This window comes from Schistocerca piceifrons, chromosome 8, assembly GCF_021461385.2.
Source record: "Schistocerca piceifrons isolate TAMUIC-IGC-003096 chromosome 8, iqSchPice1.1, whole genome shotgun sequence".
NCBI classification, from domain to species: Eukaryota; Metazoa; Arthropoda; class Insecta; order Orthoptera; family Acrididae; genus Schistocerca; species Schistocerca piceifrons.
The window spans coordinates 291,481,351-291,499,752 of NC_060145.1; the positions used below are offsets into that span (position 1 = coordinate 291,481,351).

The 18,402-nt window shown below is 42.8% G+C and overlaps 1 protein-coding gene across 1 annotated transcript in view; it reads right to left on the minus strand.

Moving 5' to 3' along the window:
- Positions 1-6,191: 6,191 nt before the first annotated feature.
- LOC124712279 (neurofilament medium polypeptide-like) overlaps positions 6,192-18,402 on the minus strand; it is a 74,970-nt gene continuing 62,759 nt past the window's right edge. The window contains exon 5 of the mRNA XM_047242573.1: positions 6,192-7,143. Coding sequence (XP_047098529.1) covers positions 6,849-7,143 — 295 coding nt within the window. The 3' untranslated portion in view covers positions 6,192-6,848. The remainder of the gene's footprint in view (positions 7,144-18,402) is intronic.

The following is an 18,402-nucleotide window of genomic DNA, read 5'->3' on the forward strand; positions in this document are numbered from 1 at the left end:
TCTTGGGCAGCTCGGACCAGAATTCAACTGTCATGTTGCATTGAAGCAGTCTGGGGCACAAAGACTGTCAGGCACAGTGTTGAGTGTTGGGAGCTGTGCTGTGGGGGAAGGATGTTTTTTTTTGGGGGGGGGGGGGAGCAGGGAAGGGGGGAAAGACGGGTTGGTACGTGGTAGAGGACACACACAGTGAGCATGAGGCGATGTGAATATGGAGGTGACAGGACAGAAGAGGTGATAACTGTTGGGTGGAGGGTGGAGGGTGTGGGGGCAGCACGTTACCGTAAGTTGAGACCAAGATAATAGGGTATTTGACTGTTTTCTGGAAATTCTTTTAAATGATATTTTATGATCCGAACATACTTTTTTTTCTTAAATTTCAGTATTCTTTTATAAAAATGGAACTGAAATTCAAACAATTTGAACGCTGGCTAAAATGTTCCATTTGATTTTCGTGATGCCTGTGACGTTGCTAGCTAATTCGCTTTTGCTACTGTCATAATGCTGATTCACTGTGATGTCTTGTTTTGGAGTTCATGTTTCAGAAAATGGGTTACAAATGGTGTGTAGTGCCATGCTGTACAAATACATCTACAAAGACTCCTGAAAAATAGTTTTTGAGTGTTCCAGAGAATGAGAAGTTGCATAAATGTGGTTGCACTGTATCAGCAAATTGTCATCACAATGATCCACAAGTTCACTAACTGAATTAAAACTGTGTTGCATTGTGAAGTTAACATTAACTTATCTTCAAGATATGCTCTTCTTGTGAAAATTATTGTTTTACATGACTACACCTCAATTATTCAGTAACTCAGTTTTTAGAGTGCTGAAGTGTCGAATTTTATAAGGTGATGTCCGTAGACTGCTGGCCCAAACCTAACTCAAAAGAACACTTTAACTTATTTGTAAAGTGACTTGACAGTCCTCTCATATGTACAAAAAATCATAATTAAAAAACTTCATCACGCCGACCAGAAACAGGATATTATTGTGTTTTCCTTGCTGTTTACACGCCCTTACATTTGCAATTGCTGTTCGCATACATCATGTTCAAAAATATATTTTCTTGTTAATGTGACCACACACTTTTTAAAGTATTAGAAACTATGTTTTTATCTTCATACTGTCTAACTAGGATATTTATTGTTTAAACTGTTGCAGTTTCATCATCTTACATTAAGATGAAGTAAGTCTGCTTCAGATGCTAACATTAGTTTACACTCACAAAAACTTCAGCCCTTACATTTGTGTCACCTGAATGTGGTACATACTCTATATCTCTCTGTATAACCTTATTGTCCTGTACCTTGTTGAACTGTGGGCATATGGTTATATCTTCTCTACTAGCAATGCCTTCTAAAAAAAGTGAATTGTTTGGTCGCAAAATAAATGAGTGTATCCTCTGTTGTCCATTTCTCAGATTAAGACCAATGTCAGGCTGTATATAAAACATCCCCACAACTGAAACAAGTGCTACAATCAGTTCTTGCTAATGCTATTTTCATATTTTGTGTGAAACTTTAAAAAATATATGACCCTTCCAGGATTTGAAAATGTGACCTCTTACACTGCAGTCGAATGTACTACCTGTTGCATTACGGAACACCTGACAAGAGTATCTTCTTCATAGGAAATCAGCACTAAGTTTTACCAAGAATTTGTGCTTTGGATCGTAGTTCACGACTGATAATCGACAGTCTAGTTATAATACATGAACCCTTTTGCAAAAGCTCTACAATTCCTTAGTTTTGAGCAAGTTTAACAATGGTGCAGGCAACAGGGAAAAGTAGCACATATCACTGCTCTAATTGGGCGAAGCATAAACGCATCAATTTTTGCAAGGCTTCCACTATTAACGTTCACAATCCTTTCTGTTGTTACTTACAAGTTGTAATTGAATTTTCCATTGCTAAATAGCTAAACTGTTTGCTGTAAAAGTACATTAAAACCTCGGAACTTTGGATAACATTATTTTTAACACAAGTACAGGTTTGTCTTACTCCTAGTCTGTGACATCACCAGAGCAGCAACCAATAACAGTGTGTTTTCGACCATATGACCAGATCTTGATATTTAATGGTTTGTAAGCTTTAATTACATATAAATAACAAATATTTTGTGAGAATGTTGGCTTTAAATGCTCATTGAATGTTGTAATCAATCAGAATAACAGTAATCCGAACCATTTTTTAACATAGGAAAATAAAGTATTTTGGGAGTGGAGGATGTGTAGTAAGAAGAAGGGAAGAATCCAGGTAGCTCAGGTTGTCAAGCAGCTACTGAACTCGAGCATGTTATGTTCAGCTGCATGTTGTGCCACAGGGCGGTCTACTTTGCTTTTGATCAGTTTGTCCATGCCCTTTCATCTTGGTGGACAGGTAGTTGGTAGTCATATCCAGGTCCATATCTAGAGGGGAGGGGGACAAGCTGGGGTATCTGCCCCAGGTGGCAATTTCAGGGGGCACCAAATTCATATTCTTGAAGAAAAAAAAACTTGTTTCACAAAGCACCTAGCATGCAGCGCATGTTGGTCTATTGATTGTTCATATGATTTTGAAATGCATCCCTGTTGGTTTACGAACACATTTTAAGTTGATTTCTGAATGAAGCATACATTGACTTTTGAATGTGTGCATAGTGTACATGATGTCTTTGTCAGGGAGATCCCCACCACATCTAGAAATAAAAAACTTTCCCAATGACAAAAGGGAGTGGGACTATACGAGCTGAGCCAAATTAACCCAAACAGGTGAATGCCAATAGCTGTTTGTTTATTTGGTTGACTGTGCGTGTGAACAATAAGCATTGTCATTATTATTATAAAATCTGTAGATTCAGACTACCAGAGCGGAAATAAATGACTAACAGGAATAACAGGCAAGAAAGATTACATAGTATCTTCTCGGTGTGTCCAAAAAAATGAAATTTTGACAAAAAAATTTTGCCAGATCGTTACACTACTGAGGGCCAGTTGTACATTGTTAGCAGCTACTTCATTCTATTCTTGAAATGCACGGAAAATGTATTGTATGAACACGTAGTAATGCCTAACTGGAGAATAAATGTGGGAAAACTAAATCGGTTATTTTGACAGGGTTAGTGAAGTTTACCAGAGAATAAGTTTTGACAATGGCAGGCATAGTTCCAGAATTAGTGACAGCAAGATTATTTGTTAGAATGAGGAAGGAGAAGAAACGGGAACATCACACAAATTCTATGGAAGACAGTGATGATTCTAGATTTATATAAAAATTTTGTACTACTACTACTTTTCAATCTCATTTTTGAGAAACTGAAGCATATGAAGGAAATGTGAAACTATTTCCTAACATAAAACTTTTTGCTTGTAGTAAGCCTGATAGGCATTTGATATTGGTATTTCATGAATGATATTCTCTCGTATTATTAATGTAAATGTTGTAGATAAAAATGACCATTTGTGCCAAAACAGTCTTGTGTCTATGGCATGTGTTACAATAGCTGCAATATTAGAAAGGTCTCTCTTTTTCACAAAACAGACATAATCAAATCGAGAAACCATGCCAGTCTTGGATACTATTTGTATTAAAAGCTTTTTCAGTATTAGACAGTGACATTTTGATTTTTCATGTAGCACAATGGTTGACGAACTTTGATGAGGCACTAGATTCTTTTGCAGAAAGGAAAGCAGGCTGTGTAAAGCTGCAGCAAGATTTGAGAGAAAAGATGCTGAGACCCAAGGATTGAAGAAATGTGTACTGTCTTGCTTGACTCTTGTCTTTACTGTCTTTATGTTTCCTATATTTAATTTTACGTCAAAAGAGAAAGTTATCAGTTAATAGGCAACAAAGAGCACAATTTTTCTGAAGAGTTCTTATTCTCCTGGTCACAAATAACCCCACCCAATATTAATTGTGATAATTTCCACTGTCCTAAATATAGGTTTGATGGCTTCCACTACAAAATATACCCGTTAGAATTCCACAGAGCGAAATACAGTGACGTGTGAAACAAGAATGCTGTGTGAAAAGGTGTGGCCTTGCATTATGGTACACTTAAGGCCAAATACCATGTCTTACATTTCCTTGGAGATATATGTTTTTTATATCAAACTTTTCAGAAAGATGTACACTACAAAATGAACACATTTTTGAAAAATTGATTTTTTTTTTATTTTTAGATTTTGATGTCTTATCTCAAATGTTCGAGGGGGGGGGGGCACTATCAAGTTTTTGCCCCTGTTCATAAATATTATAGTTCTGGGGCTGGTAATACCAATATAAATAGCTGTGCAGGTGTGCCATGATTGCAGCAGAGCAAGTATATGACATGGCTGCTTTCACAGGTGACCTGGACTCTGATGGGAGAGGATAAGCCTGTGACAGGACTGGAATAAGAAGGGCTGGGTGGATGGACTGGGCAGCTCACAGGTGTGCATGACCATTTGGCACATGGGAGATCAGATAGGTTTGCCTGAACTTGCGATGATGACAGATGCCTTGCCCAATAACTCACTGCCAAGGCTCTGTAGACGTTCTGCAAGTGCCTATAATATCTGTGCTGCTCTGGTTTTCTGCTAAAAGAAACTTGATGACAGCTATCTGCTTGGAATGCACCACTCTTTCAGATGCCATTCTGAAGACTATGTATAGCACCACCATGTATCGGAACTTCATGAAACTGAAGGGACTGAAGTGAGATTATTCCACCATGTGCCACAACAAATTCCGCATTTTTTCAACTGAAATTGGCAGAGAAAAAAGTGTATTGCATCATTTAGAATGAGGAGGTGTTGGGTGTCATAGAGGTTCTGCAAAGGATCCAATGCTTTAAGCAGGCACTAGAGGTTATGTGGACTTCTGGGATGGAATCATTCTGACTGGATTTATAGATGGAGTAGTGAGATGATTGGCAAAGGCCTCCTGTCAGGTAGTCACTGCAGTTCGTAATGACAGTGGTGAAACCTTTGTGTGCAGCTAGGATGATTAGGTCAGGATTTGTTTTCAGGCTGTGTATGGCAGTCTTTTCTTCTGCTGCAATGTTGGTGTTCTTGGGAAGGGGCACGGGGAAGAATGGTGAGGCTGAGATGGAGGTAATGAATTCCTGTAAGGTGACCAGGGATGGTTAGATGGGGCAGAGAGTCACAGATGGATGGTGGGGTGAACTGAGAAAGACAAGGTTCAATGTTGGGATTAGGTTGGCTTTGGTTGGGGGGTGTATGGCATGGGTAGTCATGTAAAATGAAATGCGAAAGTATATGAGAATGAGGAAGGAGATGTGTTCAATAGGGATAATTATAATTATTGGTGGGAAAAATTAGGAGCATGATATGCTGCACCAACAACCATGTGGCCACATAGCCATCTGTTGTGTGTGGCTCAGAAGTCAGAGCATGTGCAGTTTGGGAAGTGATGAAAAAATGCTTTAGGGTACAGTGATAATGGAAAACATTACAGGGTTGTGGGTGTGGAAGAAAATCTGTTAGCAAAATAAAATCATAGAAGGTGCCATACACAGAAAATCTTGCAAGCCACTCTTCAGAAAACTGCAAATCCTCTTACTTCCATGCCTTCATATACGTATGAAACCATAGCATTCATACAGCAGTATGCGACTGAAAATCCAGCACTCTTCCTCAAAAATGAAGATGTTCACACCTACATCACAAGGCAAAAATTGGATTCCCATATGCATCATACAAAACCTAAGCTCTGCCAAAATGGAGTTCTACACCTTGGAAAAAAGATATTCAGGGAACTACTAAGGAACATACAATCAATAAATAACACAGTGGGGTTCAAAGCTTCAGCAAAGGAGTATCTAATTGATCCCTACTTCTACAGTCTGAAAGAGTATTTTGGTAAATAATAATGTGCCAATATGAATAATAATGTACCAGTCTTATCCACTGAAACCATAGTAACATTGTGTAACCACTGAACAAATACAAATAATGTACCAATAATAAGTAGTGTAACCATAAGAGATTAATGATGTTAAAATGATAGAAACAATACTGTGGTAAATGATGTCCAACATCTTATGTACATTCTGTGTACCAACCATCTCTCATGGACAAATAAATAAATACCTCTTCCTGTACTTTTTTTCTCTATTCTTATCTCTTGTTCTACATATATAATGAATATGCAAGTACTAAATAATGTTCAGATCACATTCTAGTACTAACTGCATCAAGAAATTTTTTGTGAATGTTCGCTGTTCTTTTATTATGTGAAACTTAGCAAGTAACTTAACAATTTTTAGTTCCATATTTAACTGTTAACCATGTGGAGAAATCTTTATGTGTCAACTGCATTGTTTTATTATGTATGTTCTTTTACAGTGTGTACTTTAGTTATGCATGGTACTATAGTTATATTTCTTAACATGTCAACCATAGTTTATAAAAACTGTTGTACATTACTCATCATGACATCAATTGCATGCAAATGTTTAAATATGGACAAATAAATAAATAAAAATGAATAAATACAGCCATTTTGTCCTTTAAGAAATAATTTCTACAAAATCAACAAAAACCTGTTTTTCTGTGTACTACTCTTCCCTACTGAGTTGCACAATGTAAGTGAATGTTACTGTCAGGTGGCTAGCGAAGAATAATAAAAGTTTTGTTTTCTACACACTTCTGCTGTTTTCCACTCTCTATAGTGAGACTTCGATTTACATACATGTCACCTGATATTTACCACCTAGACTTATGTTACACACACACACACCAATCTTTTTTCTCGTATTTCCTCCAACCACATCATCTACACACAATGTTTGGAGGATTTGCCACCAACTCCCTTTTCTTTGATTAACTGTATTCTTTTTTTACTGTTTTTTTCTCGTATGGAATGACATCACTTTTCATTTTTTGTGTCTCTCAGCTCCTGGTTCTGTTGCAGCATGGCATGCTTCCTCTTGCGATGTATGCTGTTCCCTTTTGGATGCAGTGAATGTCCTCTTCGCTGTAGTCGTGGTGTATGCCTTCTTCGCTGTAGTCGTGGTGTATGCCTTCTTGGTTGAAGCTGATGTTGCCTGTTTGCTTTTGTTCTGCCTCCAAATGGTTGTGATGTATGCTGTTGAAGTGGCCTGTCTGCTTTGTCTTCCTGTCGTGCTCTCTTGTGGGCAGGATGTGCCCCTACTGCAGACACCCTTGGAAATGTGCAAATGGCTATTAAAAAACAGCTCATTGTTTATTTTGGTCCATATAACTATGAGAACACAAAAGGGAAGATCAGAGGATATTTAAAACAGCTCTCTCTCTCTTTCTTCTAATAAATTATTAGTTCTGTGCTTTCTATTAGATATGTAGCTGTGTCCCTAGCTTTGTGCAATTTTTCACCACGCAAACTCATGCTTTTCAAAGTTCCATTGCTTGAAAGTGATAGATCATTTATGCTTACATACTGGTCTTCTGAAGGCCACAAGTTTTTGTAAAAAAAATGGCAACATACCAAACACACGGAGTTCAAAGAAGCTTAGAGTTTACCCCTTCTACTCAGCTTGCAAACTGTCACACACATTACATTTCATCAAAGAATTTAGCACGAGCTATCCGTATGTTCTGGTGTGATTTCTGAAGGAAATTTTGACACATGTCCATTCCAGTACTGAGAACTTGTCATATCTTTTTGGTGGCTACCTGAAAGTGTGAGATCATTACACCTCACTCCTCAGGAGGTGAAATCACAGAATTACTGTATTTACAGCACAATATGTGGTGCTTCAAGCCTCTTGTGGTAACTTTCAAGTGGTATGATTCATAATCATGTGAACTCTTACTGGCGTTGCATTCCACTTATTCTTACTGGCAGCTTCTAACAATTAAGAAATATGTGAATTTATTTACTTTGCTATAGAGAAACACTGCAGACAATTTGGTAATGTTTCTGCTCTTTAACAATGGTATTCAAAGTAAAGTCAAATTTATCAGTGGTTCTCCTGATTTGAAAGTACTAATTTTTTTACTGAAACTCTGCAATATACTCCCTGACCTCAGATGTACACTAGTCTCTATGTAAACATACCATCCTTAATATTCGGAAAAATTGTTGAGAAAGTAGGCCTTTACCTATACAACAAATTTATGGAGAATTAGGAAAAACTATAGTAAAAACTTCTGCCAACATACTGATTCACAGAAAGTTGAATAAGGGAGCTACACTTAAATTTTAAGTAGTTTTGTGTAATAAGTTTTATCCTTTCACATGAAAAGTTTAGTATATTAAGTATAGAATACTGGTTTCTAGTGTCTAAAGCATTAGTTCAGCATACAGCCACAGTTGTGTGCAAGAGGAGCCTCTTGACCCCCCCCCCCCCCCCCCTCCCTGCGCCACACACATACCTGGAATATCAATACTGAGTTTTTTTTTCTTTACAGAATTCTCATACACTTCTGGAACTGATTTCTTGCAGTTCCACTAAACCTTTTATTTATCCCATTGTAGTGTGACATGGCTGACTGCTGTGAAACAATGTTATGTCTTTAACAATTACTGCATTTATGTGGATGCCCATATGCACAGCCTTAGACAAAAAATTGATCGCTGGCTAGCCGCCGCAGAGGCTAGGTCTGATTTGTTGACTTAAGGTAGCCAATAAAGTCCATCACTCCTCAGAATTTTAAGCTTGGTGATATGTACAATGTGGCAGCACTATAGAATGCAGGAGTGTCTGGAGGAAGTGTAGTCATTTCCTTAAGTGACTGCAAGGCTGTAACAGCTTGTAGTCTAGCGGTAGACATCACACAAGTTGCAAGATTGAATCCACTCCATTCCATTTTTTTTTAAATGCATTTCAGTTGTCTGCAAAAGTAGTCAGCCTAATGGAGTTCAAAAATAGTTCCCTTTATTTTCCAACCCTCCTGTAATACCAGCAATCTCCACAACAATTCCATCACACAGGTTGTAGCTGTGTCAAAACCAAGTTTACTCTCAGTAGTTTCCTCACCCTACAGCAGCCCCAGGCAGGCAGCTACTGGCCACACACCACTCACCAACTTTGTCAGGCATCCTACGACCAGGTGAACATGATGCTATGATTGTGTTTATCAACTGTCATTTTCTAATTTGAAGTACTTTTTTTACAGTCAGATATTGGATTTTGCATGATTGAAACTTATGAATGTTATTCAAGAGTTGTAAAATGGTGTCACAAGTGGAGAAAAGTCTAACATTTGCAACATATTGTTTGCTCTGGATTCAACAGATGTGTGAAGGCAGAAAAGGAGCTCAGAACACTTGCACTGTTCTGAGTGACTGCTTGCAAAACATGTCAGCAACAGATTTTACTTTTTCAAGAAATGTCGTTTGTTCTGTCATGACTGAGTTTCAATATTCAGGCAGTTTCAATAACTGCCATATGTGATGAACTGTGACCATTTAACAGTAGTATGCAACTTGCACTCAATCGACAAGATTCAGTAGTTGGGTGTAGGAGTACAACAAGCTATAACTGAAAGCAACAATAATCAAAGGGGTGACTATTACTGCATTTTATCTTGAATATGACTATTTTGCTTATTGGAAATTCCTATGCAGTATTGTTACTGGTGCCTAGTTATGACGTCTTTTTGTTAACATCTTAAGAGGAAATTGGTGGTTGAGCTGTAAGAAAACAAATCTCCTTGGGCAAAGGGCATTGTAGATATAACATTTTGCAGCTGGTGGCTCAATAAAGATGTTGTATACTTCGAAACCCTCTCCAGGCTTGTGTCCATTGCAGCTGGTATTTGTTACCAACTTCTAAGAACTGTAATTCAGCTTCTGACAGTATGTTTCAATAAAACAGAAAGTACTTTAATGTGTTCATGCCTATAACTGCACAAATGAATAAGATATTATTCAGTTTGTGTTGATTTGTTGTCCTACATCAAACTGCAACAGTGTGCAAGTTTGGCATATGATAGTTATAATTAATTTATTGACTTTGGATCTGACTGACTGCAACTCTGTCATGAAATGCCTAAAGAATCTGGTCTTCAGTGAGACTGGAACTGTGACACACATCAGCCCTCGCTTCAGAAGCAAAGATGTCACCTCAGTGGCACTGAAGATCTGCTTTGATTGTGTTTTTCTTATTGACCCAGTGGTGGCTAGAACTGATAAACTGCAACATTATGACCACCAACCTGCTATAGATATAAACCCCTCCAGGTAATAGCAGCATCAGCTGGTGAGGAATGTGTGCTAGTCAGCCACATGCATGGTGCGTGTAATATCAGTGAGCATGCTGTTCATGTGTAGAATGGAGAAGGTGTGTGATCTATTTGAGTATGAACTAGGGCAGGATGTGATAATCTGGAGGCTTGGCACTGGTATTTTGGAAACTGCACAACATGTCGAGTGTTTGAGGAGTACTGTGGTGAGTGTTTTCAACATGTGGTGAAGTCAAGGTGAAAGCACTTTCAGACATTGTGGGGTTGGGAGGCCACACCTTATTACAGATGTCAGATGTTGTAGGCTGAACAGACTGGTAAAACAGGACAGGCGGCAAACTGTGGTGGAACTAACATCAGACTTTACTGCTGGGCAGAGTACACGTGTGTCTGAACACAATGCACTGAACACTCCTAAAAATGAGCCTCTGCAGCTGATAACCCATGCATGTGCCAATCTCAACACCACAACATTGGTGACTATGACTGAAATAGGGACATGACCATTGGAGAATTGGCAGAGTGTTGCACGTTCTGATGAATCCCAGTACCTTCTTCATCATGCAGATGGCATGGCGCAAATCTGTCATCTGCCAGGGCAACAGCTCCTTGACACTTGTACTGCAGGATGGAGAGAAACTGGTAGTGATTTCATTATGCTGTGGGGAACATTCATATGGGTCCAGTGGAGCTCTTGCAAAGTACCATAATGGCCAAGGAGCATCGTACACCAGTCGCAAGTGACATACACTCCTTCATGACGATCATTTTTTATGATGACAGCAGCATTTTTCAGAAAGCTTATGTTCCATGTCAGAAGGCCAGCACCGATGGACTGGTCTGAGGAACAAAGTAGCGAGTTTCACATCTGGGGGGTGATTGAACATCACATCAGAGCTCATGGCCCCCCTCTCCGGAATTTACGGGAATTAGATGACTTTTGTGTGACTCCCTCCAGCAACCTGTCGAGTGTTTGAGGAGTACTGTGGTGAGTGTTTTCAACATGTGGTGAAGTCAAGGTGAAAGCACTTTCAGACATTGTGGGGTTGGGAGGCCACACCTTATTACAGATGTCAGATGTTGTAGGCTGAACAGACTGGTAAAACAGCACAGGCGGCAAACTGTGGTGCTTTGATGCCACAACACATTGAAGCTGTTGTCCATGCCAAAGATGGACATATGAATTATTAGGTAGGCAGTCATAATGTTCAGGTTGATCAGTGTATATTTCAATTGATTTTATTCACATTTCTGAACTACAGTGTAGTTATTGATCACACTCATATGCTCCAACTGCAGATATAAACCATAATATCAAAAATCTGTAACTGTCACAATTATTTCCATTTTTCTGTTGTAAGCACATTGAAAACTGAAAAGCTAATTCATGCAGTAATAACAATTTTTGGAATTTAAATGAACTATGTTTCCCAGTATGACTTCTGGAAAATCCATGTGCATGGAAGGCAGTAGCTTTCATTAAATGTGCATGGTACTCTACGAATTTTGTGTTCCAGTTGCCTCTATGATAAATAGCTGTACCCAATGTGTTTGCGTTGACTGACTGACAGACACTCCAGCACATGCTAAGAATATAAACAGGAAGACATTCTTTGCTCTGGACGCAGTGTGCCGATATCACTATCCGCACATTCGTTGTGTAGCCAGAGTGAAACTCTGTTCCCAGATCCAATGGAGCATGTGGAACCAGTATTACATCATTAGTCATCAGAATATTAACCAGTGACTGACGACTCTCTTATTACTCCAGTAGGAAGAGAAACTATTTGCAAAGGAAGATGAGATGACATCAAAATTTATGCAACACACACAAAAAGAACTAAGGAGCTTTTCTGCACTTGATAGTAGCACACAAGTAAATAGCTTTACTGGGAGCACACACATCATTTCCTTCTCTTGCATCAAAGCTCTTGTTTCAGTATGAAGTGAGAAAATAAACATGGTACCAGATTCTACTTGCAGCCCCTATCAGAAACATTATAAAATCCAAGAGTCTCTTTTCTTTCATGCATAACTACAGCTCACAAATTCTTATTTATGGATTTGGAGACATCAAGTGTTTCTTGTGAATGAACCTTGTGTTGCTTTACTCATTTTGATATGGGGACGTTTAAGAATGGAGAGTAACCCCTCTTCCCCTTTCCCCTTACTGCAGTGAACATCTCTGCACATGTGTGCATTCAGCACTGACTCACAGTTGCTACAACACTTCGTGGTGTCCACACCATGAGACAACACAGTTGTCAGATCATTCAGACAGCATTCAGTAAGTCAACAGGAAAGGAACTGAAAATCAAATTAACATCACTTCCTAAGTCATATTCATTCCAGAAGGGAATATCACTCAAAGCAGTCATGTGTTCCAGCAATTACCCTTAGGTAATATCCATACAAATAATTTGATAGCTGTGTGGTGCCGATGAGGTCGACACCAGCATCGATATACGTTTGTCTCTAGACTCCGAGCGTCGCCTTTGGTCGCTGAGCATTGTCTTTGGGCTGTTTCACCATGTCAGTTCATTGTGAGCCTTTGATGTGTTTGGGTGAATAAATGAACTACTGTTAAATTGGTGTTGTTTGGTGTAACCAACCCAAATAACTACCTCACTGGTGACCCCGAGTTGTAACGTCTTCCATTTTCGCCGTTTTACTGTGTCTGTGACCTCCGTGTTGGTTATTTTTGTGTGTATTACATTGACACAGCATTCGGACAATGACTTCAGCCCAGCGCCTAATGACGGATTTTGTGATCGACATGCACCGTGTTGCGGGCAATGTACACCCACCAGGACTGCAACACGATGCCTCTCACTCGACGATTACGCCGATTTCGCCGGATGTTTTCGAGGCTGCAACAATAAGTGAGGTTAGGAGTGTGCATGACACCGGCTATCATACGCCTTTGTTTCCACAACATGTGCCCTCCCTCATCGATGGCGCAGTTACCTCATACGGATCTCCGTGCAGTGTGGGACCGATGCCAATTTCTGCAAATGCTTTGTTGGACAACCTACCACTGCCAGTACAATGATTTGCCACACCACAGTCCGTGCAGTACCACGCAGATTCCTGCCATGTGGCTGGAATTGCTTCGTTCACAGATCAGCCTCCTCAGCATCCGACCACGCCTGCACCTGCCTCGGTTCAGCATCAGCACATTCCTTCCTGCTTCGATACCTCGGCCTGCAACAGGAACAATAACTTGTTATGTGTGCCTGACCTCCATCTCCGTCCCACTGCCACACCTCAGTGTTTTGTGCCATGACATTCACCTTATCCGCATACCGTTTTGAGTGGAGTGACTATGAACAGTGAACATTCACACATTCTGTCCCACGTTCGACATCATTTCCCACACTGTGCTTCTGGACAGCCCGTACCTCTGTAGCCTCCCTGCAACACAGGTGGCCCTGGCTCTGATCATACATCGAGCTTTCCATGGACTAACACACATTCTCAAACTTTGAACTTTTTCTCACCTGTCGCCTCCACGCCGGCTCCATTCGAGCTTCCGCTACCATTCTTGGCACATCTTGGTACCTCATCCTCATCGGTCTCTTGTGACACATCAATCTGAACACACCCGCCAAATGTTGAGCTTCCGCAACCACGAACGACACATTACGGTGTCTCACCCGCGCCGGCCTTCCGCGTCACAATGGATCGCGCTCAACCACAACGAGTCACCTTCACACTGCCACCCAAGCAGCCATCATCGCCACATCTCCTGGAATACTACAACAACAACAGCTCGTTTCAGGCAGTGCCCCAACGAACTCAAATCAACCTGTTCTTCTGAACGTTCTACAATGCTTACCGACGCTGCCGCCATTTAATCCCGACAGAGCAACAACCTGGTTCAGAATTGTGGTTGAAGTGTTCGACCATTACAAACTCGATGAGTCAACCAGGTTTCTGTGCCTCATCAACCACCTGCACGACCAGGAGGACTTGATTGCTGACCTGGTCGACGCCTCGAACTCAACTACCAGGGACACTCTAGCCAAAAAGACAGTTCTACGTCGGCTTGCACGCTCAACTGAGGCAGCAATATGGCAAGTGCTCCACATCGAGCAACTAGGCAACGACAAACCTTCCCAGCTCTGGAGATGGCTATGTGCCCTGGTTAGCGACAATCTACTCTCTGACCCAGCTCTCCTCGCCATCTGGTCATATAAACTATCTCCTCACATCCGCTTTGCTCTGGCTCAGAGGTCTCCCGAACCTGTCAAGCAAAGAATGACAATTGCTGACAAGCTACATGATGCATCACTGCTCTATTTCGCCAGTCACTGCCTACCTGACAAGTCTCAGGTTCAGGCTCATTGTCCTGCAGCCGGACGTGGCCAGGGCCACACTGTACCGACTGTTCCACTCACTCCAGGAAGCAGTAAACAAGCAACTGGGATGTCCGCCCATGGTCACGCCCCTCCTGCAACTGAAACTGCTGCGGCCACCAAACCTCAGCCACCACCTCTGGCAACAAACTTTCCACAGGAAATGCAACTGCACTACCCATACTGTTACTTCCACACATGGTTTGGTGAAGCAGCACGGAACTGCAGACCACCCTGCTACTTCCCAAATGCCAATCGCAGGTAGGTCCAGGTGCCACCTCCTATGCACAACATGACAGGCACCCACCAGTGCTCCATTCTGTCTGGGAACAACCGAATAATTGCGGACGACTTTATATTAAAGACATTTCGTTGGGATACTTTTTCCTAGTGGACACAGGCGCCGATGTTTTGCTTCTGCCTACGTCCTCAGTGTCGTTGAACATCCGCCCTCATCATGCTTCACTGCATGCTGTGAATTCAACTAAACTACAATGCTCGGGTTCAACTTCCCACGTCGTCTCACTCTCCGCAAACTGCAAACTTGAGTGGACTTTTTTAGTGTGCGAAATTGACGAACCTATACTAGGCATTGACTTCTTGCGACACCACAAACTTTCACCGGACCTAGTGCAAAACACCGTGTTTCATCACCCGTCCAAGACTCACTTCCCCTGTGCTCCGTCAGCAAACCCCCCGTGATACATCGGTCCGGGCTCATCTCATCCGTACATGCTCGTCTCTGTCGGCGACGTTACAAGAAACAACTCACAAGTGCCTTGTCGAGCTTGAATATGTCACTTGCCTATGCAGGGAAAACTTTGAGCTCTCCCTCTGGCTCCATGAAACTCAGCTCCAGCTCTCCGCTGCAGCAAAGGAATTACAGACACTACAGCAAGGACAAAGCAAGGTCAATAAGTGCGCCGAATCTGCTTGCAGTCCCAGCAATTGAGCCTCCATGTGCTTACCCCCCGCTACCCCTCGCAAATGAGCTATCAAGTCTGCCATAACGTGTACCGACAGTTCCACAGGGCCACACCCCCCTAACATGGCAGTGTTTGACACTCAGCCAGACACAAGTGCGCATGCGCGATGAGCATCACGTGTTCCCGAACTGACGGCTCCTACAGCGCCCCTTGCGGACAGCACCTCAAACTAGGCAACTTCGGCTCCTGCATGCCGCTGTGCGACTGCCACTGACAACACAAACAGTGCACCGCAACCGTGCTGCCACAGGCCGTGCCCCTGGACAGTGGACTCACTAACGGCTCACAAGCTCTACTGGGCTCACCTGACCATGGTACCACTGCTTCGGGCCGGCGGCCATCTTGTCGTGTTGACTCCTGGCACACTTTGCCACCTCGGCTCCTGTTGGATCCGCCGAATGGCTCCGAACACCACGACCACGCCTCGCCTGCCCCGCACGCCACACATTGTAAACAAACCACCTCCCGCGCTGCCGGCAACATTTCTGTCGTCACCAACGGCATGGTTCACAAGCTTCTCCTCACGCCAGGTCCTCTGATCTCCAGTAAACCACGTCGACTTTGTCCCGGGCATCTCTCCGACCTTAAAAATCAGATTTCTGAACTACTAAGCTCCGGCGTCATTGACCCCTCTGGCAGTAGCTGGTCTACATCCACATGTATGACACCCAAGAAAGACGGGTCCTGGCGCATTTGTGAAGACTACCATCGTCTAAATGCATGAACAATTATAGACACGTACCCCATACGCAACATTGCTGACTTTACCAGTTCCCTCGCAGGTGCGACCACGTTCTCTATCACTGGCTGCAAACGGGCCTACCACCAGATCCGCATGGGACCTGAAGACATCAAGGAGACAGCATTCACCAACCTGATCAGCTTCGATTCATGCCCTTTGGTCTGAAAAACACAACCCAGACCTGGCTACGCTTCATCAACGAAGTGCTATTCGACCTAAAATTCTGCTTTGCATATCTTGATGACATTCTTGTGTTCAGGTCCTCCGTCGAGAACAACATTCGACATGTGCAAACTGTTATGAACACTCTCGCAGCAGCAGGCATCGAGACCAATCAGGACAAATTGCAGCTACATCAACCTGCTGTCACTTTTCTTGGTTTTCAGGTCTCTGCTGATGGCATTTCGTCGCCCCCTGAGGAAGTACAAACAATACTAAACCTACCCAGACCTTCGTCATTCAAAGAACTCCGCCACTTTCTGGGGACAGTCAATTATTGTCATCGACATCTACCTTAGGCTGCGGAGATTCAGGCTCCACTGACAGATGCCTTGGCAGGCACCAACACGTCTGGATCTCGGCCCGTTCCATGGACCCCTGCTATGGCTGACTCTTTCACTGCCCTCAAAAATCTTCTTGCTGCGGCATGCACCATCGCGCATCATCATCCAAATGCGCAGCTTTTCATCACCACAGACACGAGCGATACTGCCATCAGTGTGGTCCTTAGCCAGACAATTGATGGCCAAACTTCGCCTCTGCAGTTCTTCTCACGCAAGCTCACCAATGCACAACGGAAATATTCCGCATTTGACAGGGAGTTGCTTGCGGTCTACGAAGCGATTAAGCATTTTTAAGACATATGTTGAGGGACGCCATTTCTATGTTTTAACGGACCACAAACCCCTGTCTGCAGCCATTACAAACCCGCCAGCTGACTCGCCTCCTCGCCGCTTCAGATACATAGACTTCATATCTCAGTTCACCACCGATGTCAGATACATAAATGGGTGCTGACAATGTAGTTGTTGATTTCCTTTCATGAGTCAACGCCGTCCATTCTCTGTTAGACCTCTCTGAACTGCCTAACCTTCAACCCGCCAACAAGGAAACACAAAACATGATTTCAGACTCTACTTCTTCACTACACTTTGTCCGCACCACCTTCCCTGGCATCTCTGGTAAGATCTGGTGTGACGACAGTATGGGTACGTTACGCCCCCTCATTCCAACAACGCTCCGTCAAGCTGTCTTCAACACATTTCATAATTTAGCCCACCCCAGTGTTCGTGCATCCGCCCACCTCATAGTGGAGTGCTTTGTGTGAAGAAATGTCAACAAGGACTGCCAGCAATGGGCACACTCCTGCGTCATGTGCCAACGCTGCAAAGTACACAAGCACACTTCACCCCCCCCCCCCTCCCCCGCGGCTCCTGTTCGATCCCTCCTGGGCGTTTCCAGCATATTCATATTGACATTGTCGGCCCTCTCTCCCCCTCTGACGGCTCTTGTCCGTGCTCCCCTCCAACCTCCATATACCGGCCCGTACTGAGTTCTCCGGCACTCAGCCAACACCTATGACATCCAGATGAAAGATTCAGCTGTCACAGTCTCTCTCAACAGACTTAAGCCTACTCGTGTTGAGCCTTCTTCTACCCCCCTTCAGGCCACGACCACACCACTCACTATCGTGGCTCACAATGCTCTGTCCACTCCCTCCATGTCGGACTTACACACTCGATCGAGTGACTTCCAGCTCCAATCGTTGAGCTCTCCTCCAACTTCACCCGCTACGCTGGTCTCACACACTCTGTCGAGTGACTTCCAATTCCAATCGTTGAGCTCTCCTCCGACCTCGCCCTGTACTCCGGTCTCACGCACTCCATCAAGTGACCACATTTCCCCACGTCGAGCTTACCTATGATCATGCCCTTGCCACCGATCCCTTCGACCTCTCCACCGTCGCCTGCCTCACCCTGTTGATGTTTCTGATGCCCCCCCATCTAGAACATGCCCTCGCTTGAGATGTTTGTGCCTGTCTCCTGGACATAATCCACAACATCTCAATAATACTATGCAATTATACACTGTTCGTCACGTGTTTCCCTTCATCCAGAGCTCATGATGACACAACCTCTGCCATTCCCTGCCACCTGGTGAAATGTGTTC